Genomic DNA, 15,340 nt, shown 5'->3' with positions numbered 1-15,340 from the left:
GGATTTCCAAATCTGTGGTGTTCTTGGGATGGCGACGTTAATCCGTTGCGATGTGAGAGGAATACGAGAGCATTAAATGGCTTTCCTCGGGGCTCTTTCTATTGCGGTGAACATGGTCACGAATCTCGGCCAGCAACTGGAGACTGCCGGCATTCGGCAGCCCGATGCACATTTCCGTTTTATCTGCTGCTGAGTGTTACCGATAAAGTATTTCGATGAGAACCAACTCCGTACATTCACGGCAAAGTAACAAAGTTGTATTTCAAGCACTGCCTGAAAAATCGTTTCCGTACTATTAATGTGGCAAATAAAAATAATTGTCAATACATCTGTGATCACATACAGATATGTCCGCTATAAATGTTTGCAGGATCGTAGTCGGCATACATGTACTCGGTATTAATTGCAATGTAATGTCGCTTTTTGGCACTCTGTTTTCTTCCGCTAGATAGCGGATGTTCTTTTCGCAAATTTCCCCTGTGCCTGCGTGTACATGCTGTTGGAGATATCCAGCAGTTTATAGGACTGGAAGAAGTAAACCGCATTCACCAGCATGAAGTGCGCTTCTACATAATTACTCAGAAGGGAACTTCGTGGAAGAGTTTGCGTCAGTTTACTCTGTATGTAGTGCGCCCCATGGAAAGGCCCAAATCAACGTAAAGTGCAACTGACGAACGGAATCGAAGACTCGACGTCGCACCTATCTGTAAGCACACCACAAACCAAACGAAAAACTAATACCAGCTGCTAACTGATTCCAGATTGCTTTAGATTTGTCTAACTACTGCACAAAACTGCTTGCTGTCTGATGAAAAATGTACGAAATCAGTTGCGATCTTCCTACTTATTTTCTTTGTGATATCTTACGTTTCACTTGAGTGGCGCTACGCACACAGCGACAAGGAAAAACGACTTCATAGGCCGGCATGCTGAATTTCAGAGGCGTTACCGGCATCCGTGTACTTGTCGCATTTGTTGTTCGTTTGCAGCCAATGCAGCGTATGGCGGAAAAGACGGATTAAGTTCTCATCTCTTTCTTTTTGTAATTTTGCCAGATCATGAAAATTGAAGCCTCTACCGAAAAATTTAGCGGACATCGAAAAATAAACGCAGTAACTTGAAACATTACTGACTACTGAAACTGTTCTGCTCAATGGTGTAATTCCCGTCTTACGGCGTCCGCCCGCTTGCTGTCAGCTACTTGGACTGATCCATAATACAGTATTACTAGTACTTGATAGTTGATATTATGTACTGGGATTGATCGTATGACGGGACAGTTTTGAGTTTGGCATTTTGGGAACTATTTGCTTGTGCAGTAATTTGAACGTTGCTTCTCCCCAATAATTGCTTTTGGTGAAACCTTTAGACCTAGGGTAGAATGGAGACCCAAGACGCTGTGCCGAGCGTTAATAGACGTTTCTTCGTTCCCGGTGATATTGTAATGTCGTGTAGTCCTCTGGTGTGGGTCCTTGAGCGCAGTGCCTATAAAACCCACTGTGCCTATTGCTTTCGCGATAGCAAGCATTTACGCAAATGCTCGGGATGTTTGCTGCATTACTACTGTAACACCAGGTGCCAGGTAAGAAAAGATGAGAAAACCTAGTCCTTCACAATACATTTGGTTCACATCACAGACTCAAAGTCATCACTCTTCCACAACAGTCAGTAAAACCGCACTTGTGGGTTGGAAGAGTCTGTACTGGGTGTACTCGTTACCTTTTCCTTTTGTCACCTTATTGTGCACCCTAAGCTAGCGTTGGGGACCGGGACTAGCTATCTAGACTAGGACTGAAGACTTCTTTGCCCTCATATAGGTGTGGGCTTAAAACTTCTTTAAAGGGCCTTACTAACTGCATTAATTTGTGTGGCTGGTTTGATGCAGGCCGCTGACTGGAAAATGGAGCACAAGATGGAATGCGCCCTGCTGAAGGAGATTGGCAAAATGGAGAGCACGGGTACGAGCCGCATCATCTCTGCGGTGGCAGAAGGACTTACGGGTGAAACTTCGAACGGTTTTCCCGTGTCTAGTGGTACTCTCACTGATATGATCATCAAATTGGACTTCAAAATTAGGGTAAGACGAAACGGAAGTAAACTTTGCGCAAAAACTAAATCTCGCGCAGATTAACTGGTCTAATATAATCATATGATAGTGCCAGAACGTTAAGCATTTCTTTGGATTTTATCGCTGTGCTTATAATAATTATTCTGTTCTTAATTTTGTCAAATCGAAAATGTTCTGAAAATTTTTCCCAGCTAATTCTGTTTCTCCCTATACTTGGTCTGACACTCTCACTGAGCGGTGTAAAGTTACACTAACATTAAATAAATAAATTTTGTTTCTTTATTATTATTAAACTTTTAGTAAGGTACTAGAGGCAGGTATTGCAAATGCCTGCCTCTAGTACTTTACTAAAAACCGTATTTCTACTGTAACTATTATCCCTATTAGGATATTAATTTTCAGCTCCGATCGTGCTGTACTTTGCTCAGTTTGCTGTACTGTTACTGCTTTCTGGAATAGGGTTTCGTAATTTTTTCCAGATGAACGCATTGGCGAATAATCCAGAAATGGCTCCGAAATCTCTCCGCGATCTTCTGCTCATGTTGCCGGCAAATCCCGTGTCAGCGGAAGCTGAACGCGCGATCCAACTGAAGTATGCCACTTTTTTCCCGATGCCTGTGTCTGTGTGCAAATTTCCTCCCCGTTGTTTGTGTTCATAGATTCTCCGCCATGGAACCGGGAAGTTCCGTGCCGGTCATCGACTGCCTGAAGTACTATACTATCTTCAGCTGTAATGCATGGCCCCTGTACGCTGCGCTGACCGGTAACGGAAATCCCCCGATCGGTTTCGCGCTGTACCCACAAGCGCCACGGCGACAAATGACGCCGGTGTGTTGGGATGTCAATGTTGTGGTTAACCGTCGCGGACGACGATTATTCATACATGCGGTGGAAGATATTCCACAGTACACGGAACTTAAGGAGGTAAGTCGCATATTTTCGCTGGACGTAACGCTGCAGAGTAGATACACAGAAGATCTGTCGGACAGAAAGAGCAAGAGGTCACGTGACCAAAAATTAATCGTGAAGCCGATGCAGTTATGTTCACTACTGATGTTTGCAGTTGCGATACAGTGACGTACTGGAGCCATCTCGCCAAACAAAAGGAGAACGACGCGAGCAGTTCCAGATGCGTCACGGTTATCCGTGTACTTGCCGTCGATGCAAAGATGAATATGTATGAGTAGTGTGATTACTGTCAATTGATCCTGATGTCTGCTTCAACATGATCGGTCTATCCTTAGGATGCTGACATTAACTCGTTGCGATGTGTGACCAGTGGATGCACCAATCGGATTCCCAGCGATAGCCGTGCACTGGCGCCCTGCGCGCAATGCGGTGCCACTAACCGTGACCGTTTGGCGCAATTCCGTCATTTTGTGCAGGAGTTTGAAAGCATTAAATGGCGTCACGTGGAGTCCCTTGCCATAGCGATGAGCATGGTCACGAAGCTGGGACAGGATGTGGAGCTGGCCGGCATTTTGCAGCCGGATGCGCATTTCCGTTTTGTCTGCGGCTGGATGTTGCCGACCAAGTACTTCAATGAGGACCGCTTGGGTGATGGCTGGAAGATGATCCAGCAACTGACTGCCTGCATGCGGTAAATTTCCGACTTCACCCCTATATGGACTTTTCATTTATTACTTACAATAGAGTAAATTTAACTTCTAACTGTTTACGTAAGTGATTCTAATAACTGAAAGTTATTAGTATTTAGCCATGCTCCAGTTTGTTAATGTTGTTGATAATTAATATCATTAATTGAATATTATTTAGCTATACTCAAGTTTGATAATGTGTTGATAATTATTATGAATGTCATTAATTGTTACTAGTTATTATTATTAACATGTATCATCATTAATTTTCATCAATAATTGTTATCATTGTTTTAATTATTTGGTTAATTACAGATTTCCGTTGTCAGTTAACTATCGGATTATTTGCTAATAAATCAAACTACTTACATACTGTAACTGCTGAATTATTCGGATACTCTCAGTAAACCGAAATAACTGGTGAAGTGCCTTGGGGCTGGAAGTACTGAATTTCTGTGTTGTGTGCTGCCTCTAGAGTTTTTAAAAATTATTTCATTAAAAACAAATGCATATCTCTGTACCAAGTGTACAGTAACAACCGCGATCGTCGAAAGATAAAACTAGAGTTGTCTCTAGAAAGATGTATCCAAAGTATGATGTTTTCCGCGGTCTGCAACTGATGGGATACGCAATGGCTGCCACTACTGCGCTGTACGAGCGAGTGGTGAATGGGACAGGTCGGTTGTCGGGACCGGCGGCAAATGAAATGGTCACATTGGCTCCTGAAATATGTCGTGTTGTAATCGAATACTGCGAGGAGGCCAAAGAAATCTTTACTGTTTTGTTTGGGACGGAGTCCAAGGAGGTGCAGGAAGCCGATTCTACACTGGAGCGTGTGACTGTGATTATAGGCCCCATCGAGCGAGGTTTTCGCGGTAGTGAACCCAAAGCAATGTGAAATCTGATTTTTGGCTTCGAGTATTTGTTTAGTCTTTACTGTTATGAGCTTCGGTTTTTATATGCTTACATAACGGTCCTTATTTTACCTAATTGTCTCTTTCGGGATATGAAATTTATTTATTTTTTCATGCATAGTAGTGAATCAGATCGATAAACGATAATTGGTCGTACCTTTTGCAATGGGTTGCTAAACAAAATGTCGGTCTGTTGATCAAGTTGCGGTGTATCCGTTGAACACTTGGTTGACTTCACGTTAGCTTCATTCGAAAGTGTTGTTTATAGACTTTACAGTAAAATTAAGTTGCAGTAACAGTAAACAGAGGTTTGACCTTTCCTGGATTTGTTTTGAAAACCCGGGATATGTTACATCATGTCCTGAAACAAAAACTTGAATTTCTTCCTTTTTAAATAAAAATTTGCAGTTGTTCAACTGAGTGGGTCGCTGCATTTCAGTTCGCTATTTGGAGTAGGGAGATTCTTGTTCGTTCCTTATAAAAAAACTGTGACATTTAACCGAACCATCTAGAACACTGCACATCTGCGCCGTGGAGGACATGCCGCAATTTACTGGACTTGGAGATGTAAGTTGCGCACTCCGGTTTACAGCGCCGTTCTAACAGCTGTAACATTATACTGGGACCAACGTCAGGAATTTCGGCGGGGCAGCTGCTAGTTGCCGGCTGTCTGGCGCATCAAACTAGCCGGTTGGCTATGATACCGTATAATCCGTTTAGAAGGATGTATCACGTATCCAGAATATGATCTTTTCCGCTGTCTTCGACTAATGACCAGGGATCGTCTGCCTCTGTAGCGCTGCACAGACGAGTGCTGATTTGGGATGATCAGCTACCGGAAGCAAAAATGGGACCGGGAGAATCGCGCGAGTCCATTCGCAGAAGGCGATACACGATACACTTCACTGAAATGCCATTAGCTGTAATACAATGCAAGTCTGCAGCTAACGCTTCAAAACAAACAAATGAGGTCACGATGTCTTTTGTTATTGCATGTATTCGCCGAGAATCCGAAAATGAAGACCTAGCAATTTCATAATCCGTACATGCATTTTATTCACAGCCTTCACATCATGATATGCTAGAGCCTAGCTGCACTTGTCGTCCCGATTGTGGACTGTTCTGACAAGTCACCGGGTTATTAAACCACGGCGACGGCATCAAGTTTCAGTTTCTGTCATTTTGTGAGGCATTTTTTATTCTTTGTTGCATCCAGTTTCATCCAACTGATTTTGGTTAGTCTTTATTCTTTAACTATGTGAGCAGTGGCGTGTACTACGTACACCTGTATCCGGTTGCATGTACGGATTCCTCTGTCTGTGCTTGTGTCTCACTGGCCTTTGTTCTCGGCTTTAGAGCCGTTCATGTCTGTTCTCTTCATCTCGCCACATGCGAGCATGCGGATAATAAGTGGGCACCAGAATGCAGCTCGCCGAACGCATCGTCATTCAATAAAGTTTGCAGTTGCTGGTCGGGCATTAGAATTTTCCTTCTTCGCTCGCAATACTTACAGCATTGCTCACTCAGCAGGATCACTTCCGTTGTGGTCTCTTCATCTGGATCTGCTTTAGATCTAGCGTCATAACACTAAGGCAGAATGGAAACCCATGAGGAGGTGGCGAACCCCGGCAGCCGCTGCTTTGTTCCCGGCGACGTTATAATGTCCTGTGATCCTTTGGTGTGGGCCCTGGAGCGCGACGCCTACAAAACCCACTGTGCTTTCTGCCTTCATGACAGCGAGGAACTGCGCAAGTGTTCGGGGTGTCGGTTGCACCGCTACTGTGACACTACTTGCCAGGTGAGAAAAGAAACGGAACGATGTAAAGTTAAACTGGGTTTACAAAATGTAATTCGGGTCGTATGCCTAACAATCACGAAGATAAAAAATAAGGGTCGGAGCTGTGAACGCGGAAATGGGATTTTTGGCAAGTAGAATTACTCTGAATAACTTTAGTGCCAACTATAGCCAACTAGCCAAGTGAGATCCTCGCCCTCTAAGTCATCCTTGACCGTTTGGGAAATTAAATCTGTTATGAACTGCCACACACGGTGCAGAAACGAGTAACATTCGGATGCAGAAGAATCTCAGCCACAAAAAAAAAGTTTTTTACAGTATTCTTAGCTCTGGTGTTTTCACCTTCCGATCACCGGATGTGTATGGAAGTATAATTATTGTGCTGGGTGATTTAATGCAGGCCGCTGACTGGAAACTGGAGCATAAACAAGAATGCGCCGTGCTGAAGCAGATTAGTGGTATAAAAACCAAGGATATGGACCACACGGTTAGCAAGTTGATAGGCGGCCTTCTGACTGATTTATCATCGCTCGGCCTCCCCGCGTCTATCGTGGCCATCAGTGACATGATCGTCAAGCTGGACTGTAAAATTAAGGTGAGTCCAGTCAAACTAGGAATGTGCAATCTGCAAACGTCACACTAGGATTTCTTTACTGTTTTGCGAGTGTGTTATTGATCTCGCACGCATTTTGCAGATAAAAGCATATTAGGGTTGCTCTGTACGAAGTACCTAAATTTAAAGCCCTTATGATAGAAGTGAGCGCAAGCCCGCCCGAAAACAAGAGCTTAAAAGTATTTTAAACGGGGAGAATTTTACGAGACTTCTACAGATACAATACGTACTCTGTACATGCATAGCACTGTATTTAACTGAGACGTGCAGATGTCCCTGCTTATACAGATATTCCACGTACACGCTTTGGCTCTTGTTTCCGGACGGGGTGTACTTAATTGTAGGAATGCAACTGGTAAGTATACCGTACTGAGTTTTCTGCACTCCCATAAATTTGCTCATTTCCCATTACAAGTATACCAAATTTATGGATCAACTTGCAAGTGTCGCTACAGTGCGGTCGCCCTGAATCCGCTCCTGACCTGTGGTGAACTTCAGTACTGTTGCTACCTTTAGCCACAGGTCATGAAGTCATAATGCATATATTTGGGAAATCTGGCAGTCCCTTAAGTTGTTAACGTTCTTATTAAACTTCCTCCTACAGATATAGGAAGGAAATCCATTCGCTATTGTTGTGATGCTTACTCGGTTGCTCGCAGTAATTGCAATTTGTGTTTTTCAGTTGAACACGATGATTGACATGCCCGGAATGGGTTCCCAGTCGGCCAAAGATCTTCTGCTCATGCTGCCGGCAAATCCCGAGCAATCGGAACTCAATCGCATGATGCAGTCGCAGTAAGCCAGTTGCCGTGATTTGTCTGCAAATTCCTGCTGAGTTGTGTGCAAATCTTGTTCAATCTGTCCACAGAAAATCAACCATGCAAGCTGAAAATTCCTCCTATACTACGGAATCCTGAGTTATAATGCATGGCCCATTTACGGTGCGCTGGACGGCGCCGCCGAACCTCCGATCGGTTTGGCGTTGTATCCTCAAGTGCCGCGGCATAGCATGAAGAATGTGTGCTGGGATGCCAGTGTGGTGCTTAACCGTCGCGGACGACGATTGTTCATACATGCCGTGGAATCCATCCCGCAATATACCGGAATAAAGGATGTAAGTTTTAACACCCTACACCTACTACTACTATCTAATTTGTACCAATGTATTCCATTTATTTTACATACTGTAACGTTTCTACAAAGTAGCGCCGAATTACGGTCAGAGTAGAAATTTGTACTGTTTGCAGTTGCGGCACAGTGAACTCCTGGAACCATCCCGCCAAACAAGAGCGGAACGCCGCAGTGCATTTGAGAAGCTTCACGGATATAAGTGTACTTGCCGCAAATGCACGGAAGAATATGTGCGTACGAATTGTTAACCCCTCGAGCAGTAATAATTAACTGCACGGTATTCCGCATCTGTGATCTTTTTTAGGATGCTGACATTAATCCACTACGATGTGTCACAGTGGGATGCACCAACCGCATTCCAAGCGACCGCCGTGCACTGGCACCCTGCTCCGAATGCGGCGCACTAAACAGTGGTCGCCTGACGCAGTACCACCGATTTGTGGAGCAGTACGAAAGCTTCAAGTTTCGTCATCCGGAGGATCTTGACAAGATGATGGGCTTGGTCACGAATCTCGGCCTAGAACTGGAGAGTGCCGGCATCCTGCAGCCGGATGCGCATTTCCGATATCTCTGCTGCTGGCGGGTGCCGCAACAGTACTTTGATGAAAACCGCGTAGAAGATGGCTGGAAGATGATGGAAGAGCAGACGGTCTGTGTGCGGTAAGTTTTTCGACTCTAGTTCTCCAGTAATTTGTACGACCGTAATTGCCAAACAACCTACTCTGTAGTTAGTACATGATTTAAATTACGTTTAGAAAGATGTATCCGGAATATGACCTTTTCCGCGCTCTTCAGCTGATGGGCCAGGCAATATCTCTCAGTTTGGTGTTGCATCAGCAAATGTTGAACGGTACTGCACATCTGTCCCAAACAAAAAAGGAATCTGAATCATCGGCTGCTCAGATGATTAACAGTGTGTTTAAGTACAGCGAGGAAGCCAAGAATATCTTAATTGTCCTGTTTGGTAAAGCGTCTAAAGAAGCTGAGAAAGCCAACGATGTGCTGGCGCGATTGGCTGGGAAATTTGGTTCCAATCGAGCAGGCTGTTCGGGGCACTGAATCAGCAGCCAAGGAATGATTATTTTCGGGAGTTCGAATGGTTTTGATGTTGTAATGGTTGTAATGGAATTCAACGTAAACCTGATTTTCTGTTTTATATGGCAACTGGGAAGAAATTCATTTATTTCCAAACTGGTAATTAACACCAGTGTTTTTCACTTCTCCGTCACGGAGATTTAATCACCAACGTGACTCCGTTAGTCAGTTAATTCAGTTTTTGTTAGGAAATGACCAGAAAGAGATGACGTGGCGGTATGTGCTGAAAGCAAAAAAATGAAATGACTTCAACCGACACGTTTCGAAAAGCCGAACTAACGTTCTTACTGTATGAAATATTAATTATCCATATTGTGGAACGTTGTTTCGAAAACTTGATTTTTATCGTACGCATGTCGCCGGTGCGTGTTCGGTTCACACTCCCGGTTGTGCAAAATTCTCTAGATTTTTTATTCTGAAAGATTCTTAATTGGTGGGAGATTGCGCTGTGGTATTTTTAATAACAGCTACGACAATAGCTGACCTACGGTTAGTCGACCGGAAGACGGGACGCCTTTTCCGGGGCTAGCTATACAACACATAAAAATAAGGCTTTTTCGCATAAATATATAAACAGAGCTTCGCTGCATAGTTGTGTTGTTACATAAAATGCCGCTGCTGCATAGTTTTGTGTTTATGTGTTGTACAGAGGGTTATTCAGCCAAGTGTGGTCACTTTTTGGAAAATTTCTGCTTAGCCGTTGCAGGCTCATTTTACTTTTTTAAAAATTGTATCAGATAGCCACAACATTTAATCATATTCTGAATTCAACCGAGCCAAGATTTCGCTATCCTGTAGCCCAGGAAAAAATTAAGTTCATCCCCCCCATGTTGGCAACAGTTGACCAGTTCAGCTATAGGAAATGGATTCCCTTTACTCAAAATTAATTTAAAATTTGGGTTTTCGCCATAATCCATTGAAAACCTGTCAGGGGTTTCGAACAATCCTTTTTCAGAAGGAATTGCTAGTTTTTTCGATCAGGAAGCAACATCCTTGTTTTCTCAGCAGTGCTCCCGGGAGCACATTTCTGGTTCTGGATGACTTCTTCCTCTCTGCCAGGCTTAATCCGCGGAGCGTCTTTTTCGACCAATGAACATTGTAAATGGTGAAGAAAGACCTGCGTTACAACTTTAGTTTGTGGAGGAACGAAAAGGATAGCTATAGCTCCGTGAGTAAGAATTCGCACAATGAGCATGGCTCCTGCGAGTGTCTTCCTGTTTTCGCGTTTTTTCCAACCGTCCTACCGCAAGAACGCGCAAGAATATGGAATCGTTTTGTTATGAAAAATATTCGGATCGTCGTTTTTACAATTAAAACCATCCAGATTTGAAAAGCAGACGATCCTTTTAAGGCCAGATCATCGAAAGCCAAATTTTGCCTGGTCAAAGGTTTAGAGTCGGAGTCTTTAGGTCAGTAGCCAATATTGCGGGCTGTTTAAGCTCGATTGTCACAAAAATTTGCAAAAAGCATCAAAACAAATTTGTCATAATAGAACAATTATTAGAATCTGACTCTGCGCTACGGCTGAATTATAGGAATTTTTTTAATGCGCTGACCACACTTGGCTGAATAACCCTCTGTATACCTATACAACACATAAACACAAAACTATGCAGCAGCGGCTTTTTATGTAACAACACAACACAATCCGGAATCGGGATCGATGAAACCTATTAAACCAGTCCGGTATACGTAGCAGTGATAGTTTTCTACAGCTGCTGTCACTATGGCCAATCTCCACGACTGTATTAAACTGTCTGCGAACGTTGCCGGAAGCCGATAATCAAAATGTTTCCCGGCATCCGGTTGAAATTTTTTGTACTCGTATAGGTAGCGCGTGTTAAAATTGACCTGCTGCAAATGTCCCGGAAGCATACAGAGTAGAGTTGCACAGTTCCATCACTTCCATGTACGCAATTACTCTTACGTACGAGTACATCGAACTTGTGATTTTGATAGTCTGCTGTGTGAATGTGAAGCGTCCATCTCAATTGTTTGAATCGTCTTATCTACTTCGGCAGGATGCAACTGCAGTACGCGTACGCGCTGCCCACGGTTAAATTCTGCAATCGTCGTTACGGTCAACCTAATCGCCTTCGTCCATTAATTTTGTTCAGCGAATGTACTTTATACCATACTTAGGACAATATCTGGTCCTTCCCAACTCATCCAGTAAGCTATTGAAAACTAAAATTTTGAAATTTTGCGAACCACTTTGAATATCATCAGTGTTTTCCCCACTACTTGCATAGAGTATCATATTTGTTTTGACCATTCCGCTGAAAATAGAGACAATGGAGGTTGTGCCGAGCGCTGGTGGGCGTTGTTTATCAGCTGGCGAGCTTGTGATGTCCTGTGATCCGATGGTTTGGGCACTGGAGAGGAGCGCCTACAAAACGTACTGTGCCTACTGTTTCCAGCCGAGCACATGGTTAAATTCTGCAATCGTCGTTACGGTCAACCTAATCGCCTTCGTCCATTAATTTTGTTCAGCGAATGTACTTTATACCATACTTAGGACAATATCTGGTCCTTCCCAACTCATCCAGTAAGCTATTGAAAACTAAAATTTTGAAATTTTGCGAACCACTTTGAATATCATCAGTGTTTTCCCCACTACTTGCATAGAGTATCATATTTGTTTTGACCATTCCGCTGAAAATAGAGACAATGGAGGTTGTGCCGAGCGCTGGTGGGCGTTGTTTATCAGCTGGCGAGCTTGTGATGTCCTGTCATCCGATGGTTTGGGCACTGGAGAGGAGCGCCTACAAAACGTACTGTGCCTACTGTTTCCAGCCGAGCACATGGTTAAATTCTGCAATCGTCGTTACGGTCAACCTAATCGCCTTCGTCCATTAATTTTGTTCAGCGAATGTACTTTATACCATACTCAGGACAATATCTGGTCCTTCCCAACTCATCCACGGGGTTACGCACATGTTCGGGATGCCAGTTGCATCGCTATTGCAGTTTTGTTTGCCAGGTACGGTGGCTACGTGTCTGAACTGTTATCCTGCAAAGCTCAGTGAAAGGCAGCGATACAGATCTGTAGGTGCAAGACCATAAAAATTTAGGAGCATCCCCATTGCCGTTTCCAAGCCGCGTTAAACGCGCTGTTTATCGCATGTTTCATTGGTGTCAGGTCGCTGACTGGAAAATGGAACACAAACTAGAATGCGCGACGCTTAAGAAGACGGAAAGCATGGAAACAGTTGCGGCAGCGGCGGGCATAACGGCGGGTTCCGGAACAGCGGACAGCTTCCCCACACGCGTTAAGGCTGCCTTCGTCGTCCATGATCTCACTAAAAAGTTGATCAATAAACTTGAGGTAAGCAACCGGTTTTATCAGAAGACGGATCCGGGTCAGGATGTGAAGTCGCCTCGCACCCTTCACTAACATTCATACCATGAGGCCCTGCGAGATGACCCATTTGGCACCAGCACCCGGTTTAGTTTTCTCTATGATGTTTCGTATCTTTACCCGATTCGATAGACAAGTCGTTTTCCTTGTAACGGAAGTCTTATTGTTTCGAAGGTGGTTGTCATGACAGAGAGAAAGACCTAATGAAATGTAGCTTTTCGCGACACTGCGATAATGATTAGCAAAATTAGTTTTGCCGGAAGTAAAACTAACTGCGCAATAGTGTGTTTTTACTTGCCCCTATTAAAAAAATACAGGCTGTCAGACTTGCGGCTTGGTTAATTGCTGTTATTGTTGTGACCTGGCAGCAACCGGACATGTTAAGCCTCGGTTACAACGTTGAATGTATTTCAGTTGACTCTTTGCACTATTACAAAACGGTAATACTTCTAATAAAATACTAGACCTAAGATATTACACTTGTGTTATTTGCTTTGTTTTTCAAAAAGTTTATTTGATGTTTGAGTGTAAGATTTAATGATAGAAATCGTTTTTATGAAAACTAATCATTTCCATGAATTTTGTTTTGCTAGGAAATTTTGTTTTCTCGTGACTGAAATATGCAACTGTATAATGAAAGTGACCGAAATATGAGGAAAACCGAAGTACAATCTTAACAAAATTTCCTTCAGTCGACAGTCGTATTACCAGTGTCATCTCACCGATTGTAATCTTCTCATGGTACTCTAGAAGAAAGCGGTGATGGACATCCCGGAAATGGGTTCGAAATCTGTTAAAGACCTTCTGTTCATGTTGCCGAAAAATCCCAAAATGACGCAAGAAGAGTAAGTTACGGGCATACAGCAAATAACAACAGAGCATGTAGCTCAATCTTCGGCAAGGGCGGTAAATCTGCATGTGGGTTGTGAACCCGACCGGACATTATCAAGTAATGGTTCCGTTTCAACTTCTTATTGGTTGCTGTTTCGCAGACAGTCCTCCATGGAGTCGGGAAATCGCAGGGCAGCCAATATGACTTCTGTGGAATTCATTGCTTACTGTAAATGTCTCTCTTATAACGCTGTGGAAATCTACGATATACGCAAGCCCAGTACACCAATCGGCGTAGCCGTATATCCACAAGCACCGTTGGGAGGGATGACGCCGGTGTGCTGGGATATCAATGTGGTGCTGTTGCGCCGCGGACGGAGGCTGTTTATACGTACCGTGGAGGGTATTCCGCAGTTTACCGGCATTGCAGATGTAAGTTGCCCACGCCTACACGAAGTGCCGAATACGTAATAATATTATGAGTCTAGTAAAACTAATCTTGGCTAAGCGGTTGGGAGTTGATTGCACTTGTGATGTAGGTGAATATGCGCAAAATTAACATTTCAAAGTTTTCTGACTGCCTGGCATTTTCGGCCAAGTTACGCGAGTGATAATGTGTGAATCGCTGTATGCTGGATGGCTATTTATGTAAATCTTCCAACTCCTACAAATATTTATTCAAATCTCAATACGGCAAAAAAGTAAAAGCAGCTAACATCTCCGTTTTTAATTCTATCTCAGTTTTTCTGTTCATAATGCAGATTGTACTGTACAATGGTCGGCATTTTTTTAAAGTAGTAGTTTTTTTACCAGTTTTTTAAAGTAGTAGCCTGCAAGAGCAGCTGTTAATTTGGCCGAGTTATTTTGATCCCCACAGTGCAATTGTACAAAATGATGGCCATATCGAAGTATCTCTTTCAGCTGCGCTACAGCCATATGGTGGAACCGTTCGGTCTGACAAGAGTTGAACGGCGCGCTGAATTCGAGGAGCGTCATTGGCGTCCTTGCACTTGTCGGAAATGCTCGGAAGCATATGTATGTTATCAAAATAATCGTGCTAGAAGCTACCGCTAAACCTTGATTTATATTGCAAGGATGCGGACGTCAATCCACTACAGTGTGTGACGGTAGGATGCTCCAATCGAATTCCGAGCGATAGCCGCGCACTTGCAGCCTGCTCGGAATGCGGTGCCATCAACAGTGCAAGGTTGACGCAGTTGCGCCGATTCATGCAGCAGCACGAGATGATAAAGAAAAGCTGTCCCAGCGAGTTGCACACGGACATGATTATGCAGCTTTGCAAGGAGTTGGACGCTGCCGGTATCCTGCAGCCGGATGCGCATTTCCGATCTGTCTGTGGCTGGAAATTAGCTCAAAAGTATTACAATGAAGGTCGCTTCAAAGACGGCTGGAATATGATGAAGGAGTTTGTCACCTGTGCCCGGTAAATTCGGTAGTTACTCGTATCGGCTTTATAACGTTTATCGTAGTTACTCATGTCTGCTTTATAACGTTTATCTTTTACTTGCAATGGTTATCGTAGTGAGTACGGTATAAATTGTGTAATTACTTATGGCCTTCAGGAACATTTGTCCGATGTTTGCAACGTCTCGTGCTACTGTACTGATGTACGCTGGGAGGTCTACCGCCCAGGCGGTGGAACAGCACGTCCTGAATGCAACTGGTAAGCTGACGAGACCGGCGAAGCAAGAGCTGCAGACACTAGTTGCTCAAGTGTCCAGTCTCATTTTGGGATATGTCCACGAATCCAACAATATTATTGGGGCATTGTACGATCAGCGGTCCAAGGAAGCCCAGATAAATGATACGGCGGTGAAGGATGTGGTCTCCATGATATTCTGCATTGAACAGGCTTTTCGCGACAACAAGTAATGCAAGCATTTTTTTTTTTCTTTTACTGTGTTCCGTTTTTT

At 43.7% G+C, this 15,340-nt stretch overlaps 1 protein-coding gene across 1 annotated transcript; it reads left to right on the top strand.

The window, feature by feature from the left end:
- The first annotated feature begins 1,304 nt into the window (after positions 1 to 1,304).
- Positions 1,305 to 4,661, top strand: LOC129593122 (N-lysine methyltransferase SMYD2-B-like). Its single transcript, XM_055489309.1, has 7 exons — positions 1,305 to 1,582; positions 1,886 to 2,077; positions 2,548 to 2,660; positions 2,728 to 2,992; positions 3,132 to 3,245; positions 3,313 to 3,668; positions 4,243 to 4,661. Exons 1-7 carry the CDS (start codon positions 1,382 to 1,384, stop codon positions 4,562 to 4,564), a joined length of 1,563 nt encoding a protein of 520 aa, XP_055345284.1. The 5' UTR covers positions 1,305 to 1,381; the 3' UTR covers positions 4,565 to 4,661.
- Positions 4,662 to 15,340: the final 10,679 nt, after the last annotated feature.

This window comes from Paramacrobiotus metropolitanus, unplaced genomic scaffold, assembly GCF_019649055.1.
Source record: "Paramacrobiotus metropolitanus isolate TYO unplaced genomic scaffold, Prichtersi_v1.0 Parri_scaffold0000059, whole genome shotgun sequence".
NCBI lineage: Eukaryota > Metazoa > Tardigrada > Eutardigrada > Parachela > Macrobiotidae > Paramacrobiotus > Paramacrobiotus metropolitanus.
This window is presented reverse-complemented; position numbering and strand designations above follow the sequence as displayed.

Coding starts and splice junctions, on each gene's coding strand:
- LOC129593122 (XM_055489309.1), top strand. CDS start 1,382: ATGGAGACCCAAGACGCTGTGCCGAGCGTTAATAGACGTTTCTTCGTT. Junction 2,661..2,727: donor GAACGCGCGATCCAACTGAA/GTATGCCACTTT, acceptor TTGTGTTCATAG/ATTCTCCGCCATGGAACCGG. Junction 3,246..3,312: donor GTCGATGCAAAGATGAATAT/GTATGAGTAGTG, acceptor GTCTATCCTTAG/GATGCTGACATTAACTCGTT.